At 50.2% G+C, this 6,550-nt stretch overlaps 1 protein-coding gene across 4 annotated transcripts in view; it reads right to left on the reverse strand.

The window, feature by feature from the left end:
- The window catches only part of SSR1 (signal sequence receptor subunit 1), a 42,623-nt gene extending 41,527 nt beyond the window's left edge, over positions 1-1,096 (reverse strand). For all 4 annotated transcript variants that reach the window (XM_033216141.1, XM_033216140.1, XM_033216143.1 and 1 more), the window contains exon 1: positions 825-1,096. In XM_033216141.1, the coding sequence (XP_033072032.1) occupies positions 825-903 (79 nt within the window). In that variant the 5' untranslated portion in view covers positions 904-1,096. The remainder of the gene's footprint in view (positions 1-824) is intronic.
- Between the last annotated feature and the right edge of the window lie 5,454 nt (positions 1,097-6,550).

The raw sequence follows: 6,550 nt of genomic DNA on the forward strand, positions 1-6,550 counted from the left end.
TTCACACTTAACTGCTGGGTTAATTGTTGGAAAGAATAAATCTATGTATTAAAAACACGCGAAGTAGGCTACATTTTTTCAGCACAATACGATGCTTCCACAAACAAAAAACTGCTCCATGAAAAGAAAAGGAGAGGAAGAAGGCAGAAGTAAGGGAGACATCCCACAGGGATCCTTCAGTACGCTTGGCAGCAGGGGCGGATAACCGGGGTGACGATAAGGTAGTTTTTCTGAAATCATAGTAACACATACGGGTCAAGCAGGGGGTGAACGAGGCAGGTGACCATTAAAAAAAAACACTCTGGTGGCTTAGATGTGTAGAAAACAAGGGTTTTAGCAAATGAATGAAGACGGACTCGCGGCGTGGAAGCTAAAGACACGTCAGCCCTGAGCACTAGGGGCTGGGGGTGGAGCGGAGCCGGAGGCGGCCAAAAGAAACAGCCCGGCTGCGGCGCGCTCGGAGCGCAGCCGTGGCCAGAGGCCCCTCGCCTCCTCCTGCAGCCGAGGACCCTTCAGTTCTGGCCGTTCCTGCAGGCGCGGGTCCAGGGCCAGAGAAGCAAGCCCAGCCCTCGGCCAGCCACGAAGCAAGGTCGGCCGGACACGGCCCCGCACTCTGCGTGCAAGGGGCAGGCCGCAGCGGGGTCTCCAGCGCCCGCGGGGTCCCCTGCTGCTACGAGCCTAGGCTTGGGGAGAGGGCGGAGAGAGGCCAGCGGAGTGGACACGGACCCCGGGACCTGGAGCGGCCACTGCCTCCAACTTCAAACTTGCCGTCACTGGCATCTCCTTCCTGGCCATCCCCCTCCGCACACTCTCCTTAGCCTCACCTTTGGGGCCGCCTCGGAACAAGACAGTGGCAGGGAACACGAGCAACAGAAGCAGCAGCAAGCGGGGGAGGAGTCTCATGGCGCTGCCGGTCCAGTGTCCAGTCTCCGTCCGGGAGGGCTTTCGGCTGCTCCGGCGGTAATGGCGTTACTCTTCATCCGGGCTCTGGGCGGCGAGGGGCGGGACACGTACCACGCACGGGCCTTCGCTACGCCCCTCCCCTGAAAGGGAAACGCCGCCGACGTGGCTGCTCAGCGCGGGGAGGTAGAGAGAGCCGGCCGCCCGGAAGTCACGTGGCCGGCTGCTGGCCTCTCTGTGGCTCCCGCGAGAGTCCGCCTTCCGCCGTAGTTGCTGGCCGGTAGCCTGCGGTTGGCTGATCTTCCCGCACGGTCCTTTACTCCCAATTAGTTAGCATTGTCAGTGGTTAGTGTATTTGAATGACGATCCTCTTGATAACGGCGATGTAAAGAACATAGCTGCCTTTAGGTGGCATTTAAAAGCAAAAAAAATTTTTTGGAAGAGAGGACATCGTTCAAAGGCAAAACCATGAAAATACGCAGTGGAAAATCTTTGTCTGCTCACACCCTCTCCCATGGTTAAGTAATGACAATTCTTAAAATTATTATTTTTATTTTTTTGAGACGAAGTCTTGCTCTGTCGCCCAGGCTGGAGTTCAGTGGCGCGATCTTGGTTCATTGCAACCTCCACCTCCCGGGTTCAAGCAATTCTCCTGCCTCAGCCTCCTAAGCAGCTGGGACTACAGGCACGCTCCACCATGCCCGGCTAATTTTTGTATTTTTACTAGAGACTTGGTTTCACCATGTTGGCCAGACTAATCTTGAACTCCTGACCTCAGGTGATCCACCCGCCTGGGCCTCTCAAAGTGCTGGGATTACAGGCGTGAGCCACTGTGCCTGGTCAGCAATTCTTAAATTTGTATGTGACATTCCAGAATTATAAATCACCTAAACAGTGCCTGGTATGTAGTCAGCATTTGTAACTACACAATAGGTCCAGCAATGGCTGTCCAATTTTCTTTAGTTTCCTTCTCATCTATTTTGGATGTGAGTTGCTGGAGTAATACAGCAGTTCATGAAATTAATCTGAATCTTGGACTGGACCAGTGTGAGATGTCATAAAGATGAGGAAATAAATCATGTGCTTACTATTGTGTCAACCTCCTTAAACTGTGCTTTTTCATTTAATTTTCTAAACATCTCTATGAGCTGGATATTATTTACTGAGGAGAAAACAGACCCAGAGAGGTTAGTAATTTACTCAAGGCTTCAAAAAGCTAGCAAATGGCAGATGCAAGATTTGATCAAGGCTATCTGGTTCCAGATTCCATACACTACTGGTCTAGGACATCTGCTGTTCTACTCCTGCATTGTTTCTGCTTCAGGTCTCCTTGTCCTGGGGCTGTAAATGCAGCTGGGAGCCACTGCCACCACTACCTCCTTCTGTCTGCTAAAGTCACAGCCTGAAGGTGCTGGGCTGAATCAACCCAATTCCACTCTGCCAGGCCACCACTGCTGTGTTGCTGCTGCTACTAGGGCGCCCAGCAGAAGTGGAGGCCCTCCTCTCACTTTGCTGCTGCCTCTGCTCCTGTGCATGCTACCAATGCTGCCACTCTGTGTCAGGGCTACCAGGGCCGCTGACCCTGTTTTGAGATGACTGAACCTTGCTGAGTTCTCCACTGACTCGGAATAATCTCCCTCCCATACTTTGAGGCACCGTTTCATGAGTTTCAAATGAGACCTGCTCTGAGCTTGTTGACGTCTGACAGGTGTTTTGACAAATACATCTTTAACTTGCTACTCTCTCCTAACACCAGAAACAAACTGATGGGGACTGTAATAGATGGTGAAGTTACAGACCTCATGCTGTACTCAAAATCACACCTGCTCTCCATCATGGCACCACCGTGTCTTACTGGCTTGCTTTCCCCATTCGGAGGACTGATTACTGAAGGGGACAACGTCTCATTCTTTATGGTAAAGAGATTCCTAGTAGGTCTGTCTCACCGGTTCTCAGATGTTTAGACATAGCCTGAACATGTAAGGATAATTTAGTTTAGGCTTAACCTGGGACTTCCACTCCAATGATGATGTCATCAATCGATTACTAACAGATTTTATTTGGGACTTGAATTTTACACAACCAGCTACTACTGGTGCAGCAGGAAAAATAAACTGTGCCTACTCTAGATATTACTGATGTGATGAATTTAGGGAAAATAAGAACATGTAAACGGAAAACAGACCTGTGTGACTGTCCAATTAGTATTTAAAAATGACAGCTGTGCTGGGTGCAGTGGCTCACGCCTATAATCCCAGAACTTTGGGAGGCCGAGGCGGGTGGATCATGAGGTCAGGAGATCCAGACTATCCTGGCTAACACGGTGAAAACCCGTCTCTACTTAAAAAAAATACAAAAAAATTAGCCAGGCGCGGTGGCGGGCACCTGTAGTCCCAGCTACTCGGGAGGCTGAGACAGAATGGCGTGAACCCGGGAGGCGGAGTTTGCAGGGAGTCGAGGTTGCGCCACTGCACTCCAGCCAGGGCGACAGAGCGAGACTCCGTCTCAAAACAAAACAAAACAAAACAAAACAAAAACAGGCAACTGTGATCAAGGAAGTAAGGGGCTAGCCCTGACCATTGTGCTCACCAATGCTGCATCACTGTGATCCACATTCTCCCTATAATAAGCAGCTTTTCCTTGGTGTCCACCCAGAGCTCTCTGCCCTAATTGGTTCCAATCCTTAATTTATGGAATTATGAATTCCACCTACTAATTTAACTTTTTCCAAATCTTTCCCCATGTCTACACTAACCTCTTTGAAGGGATTTATTTTCAGGGGATATTCCATATCCTGGTGACTCTCCTTCATAGTGAGAGGTGACAACGTGCTAGCAGCCCTTGCTCTCGGCACCTCCTCCGCCTCGGCGTCCAGTCTGGCGGCGGTTGAGGAGCCCTTCAGCCCGCCAAGGCACTGTGGGAGTCCCGCTCTGGGCTGGCTGAGGCCGGAGCCGCCTCCCTCTGCTTGCGTGGAGGTGTGGAGGGAGAGGCGCGGGTGGGAACTAGGGCTGCGCCCGGCGCTCACGGACCAGCGCGAGTTCCGGCGGGCGCGGGCTTGGCACACGGAGCGGCCGGGGGGCGCCGCCGCCCAGGGCAGTGAGGGGCTTAGCACCCGGGTCAGCAGGTGCGGAGGTTGCACCAGGTCCCCCATCACTGCCGGCCCGCATGCACCACGCTCGAATTCTCCCCGGGACTCAGTCGCCTCCCCGGGGGCAGGGTTCGGGACCTGCAGCCTGCCGTGTCCCAGACCCCCTCCATGGTGGGCTCCTGCACAGCCCGAGTCTCCCCGAAGGGCGCCGCCCCCTGCTCCGTGGCGCCTAGTCCCATCGACCGCCCAAGGGCTGAGAAGTGCTGCCGCTGGGGTCGGGACTGGCGCGCAGCTCCGCCTGCAGCCCAGATGCAGGATCCACTAGGTGAAGCCAGCTGGTCTCCTGACTCTAGTAGGGACTTGGAGAACCTTTATGTCTAGCTAAGGGATTGTAAATACACCAATCAGCACTCTGTGTCTAGCTTAGGGTTTGTAAATACACCAATCAGCACTCTGTGTCTAGCTCAGGGTTTGTAAATACACCAATCAGTACTCTGTGTCCAGCTCAAGGTTTGTAAATACACCAATTGGTATTCGGTATCTAGCTAACCTAGTGGAGACTTCCAGAACTTTTCCATCTAGCACTGTGTGTGTAGCTCAAGGATTGTAAACACACCAATGGGCACTCTGTCAAAACAGACCAATGAGCTCTATGTAAAATGGACCAATCAGCAGGATGTGGGTGGGGTGAGATAAGGGACTAAAAGCAGGCTGCTGGAGCCCACAGTGGCTATGTGTTTGGATTTTCTTAGGTGTTAGGGCTGTTTTGCTTTTTTGCTGCTTGTTTGGTTCCACTGCATTTGAGCTGTGACACTGCGAAGGTCTGCAGCTTCTCTCCTGAGGCCAGCGAGCCCAGGTACCCACCAGAAGGAAGAAACTGCGAACACATCGGAAATGAAGAAACTCCAGACTACCGTTTTTAAGAACTGTAAAACACTCAGCCTGAGGGTCTGTGGCTTCATTCTTGAAGTCAGTGAGACCAAGAACCCACTAATTCCAGATGCAATAGAACTCAGACAAATCCCGTAGTTGATTCTCCACATCTGTCATTTCATTCCCTTAGAATGTGTAAAAGCAGAGCATTCTTTCTCTTTGATTACTTAAGATTTCCTTCCACATCACTCACAAATGTAAGGACTCATGTGTTCTTTTTTTTTTTATTTTTTTTTATTTTTTAATTCTCGTGTGTTCTTTTATACCCCCACCAAGTAACTGTGTGGCCAAGAAACTCCCTCATGTTGTTTAGTTTTTTGAGATGGAGTCATGTTCTGTCACCCACGTTGGAGTGCAGTGGCACGATCTTGGCTCATGGCAACCTCTGTCTTCTGGGTTCAAGCGATTCTCCTGCCTCAGCTTCCAGAGTAGCTGGGATTACAGGTACCCATCACCACGCTGGGTTAATTTTTGTATTTTCAGCAGACGAGGTTTTACCATGGTAAGTTGGTCTCGAACTCCTAACCTCAAGTGATCCACCCCCCCCCCCCGGCCTCCCAAAGTGCTGGGATTACATGTGTGAGACACCACACCCAGCCGCTCATGTCCTTTAAATCTTTGCTCAATTGTCACCTCAGTGAGGCTTACCTTGACTTCTACTTTAAAATTCCAACCCTCCTGCCCCCACATTCTGCATTCTCCTCTGTTCTCTTGTTCATAGCACTGATTATCTTCTCTCACAATATCGTTCAGCCTGTCTCCTGTTGGTAACCTGTGAACATCTTGTGGCCAGGGAGTTTGTGTCTTAATGTTATAGAAGGGTGCCTGACACCCAGTGTGAACTCAGTATTTGTTGAATCAATGAAGGTACAGTGTTGTTACAAGTCACATCTTTCCTCCGTAAGTTTGAACCCAGGTTTGATTGTAAACCTAATAAGAGATGAAAAAACATTGAGCAAAAAACCCCAAAAACGTTACATTTATTATAGATAAGCAAACGCTTAAGCATCCTTTCATGTAGCAAGGACAAAAAAAAAAAATGGCTTTTGTGTACTACACCTCCGAGGAAAAAAATTCCTTTATAATCCTCATGAAAAGAGGGTACTATGGGAAAGGAAACAAGAAATAAGAACGACTTTAAAGGGAGTGCTGGCTCTCCAGCCCACCTCCTCACTTAGGAAGGCCTCCAGTCCTTCCCCAGCACATACTTCACAGAAAAGAACAGATGAAGTCATAACTACCTGATCACTCACCACAAACCCCCCCCCCACTTACTTTCATCCTTATGCTCAGGCTTTGCCTTTTTTTTTTTTTTTTTGAGATAGGGTCTGGCTCTGTCTCCCAGGCTGGAGTGTAGTAAACAATCATAGCTCATTGTAACCTTGAACTCCTGGGTTCAAGTAAATCCTCCTGCCTCAGCCTCCCAAGCAGCTAAGACTACAGGCACACCACCATGCCCAGTTAATTTTTTTTTTTTGTAGAGATGGGGTCTCACTATGTTGTCCAGGCTGGTCTCCAACTCCTGGCCTCAAGCAATCCTCCCAGCTTGGCCTCCCAAAGTGCTGGGATTACAGGTGTGAGCCATCAGTCCTTTCAATTACAATAAAACGACGTTTAGAGGCCCATCAA

This window comes from Trachypithecus francoisi, unplaced genomic scaffold, assembly GCF_009764315.1.
Source record: "Trachypithecus francoisi isolate TF-2019V2 unplaced genomic scaffold, Tfra_2.0 Lachesis_group10, whole genome shotgun sequence".
NCBI lineage: Eukaryota > Metazoa > Chordata > Mammalia > Primates > Cercopithecidae > Trachypithecus > Trachypithecus francoisi.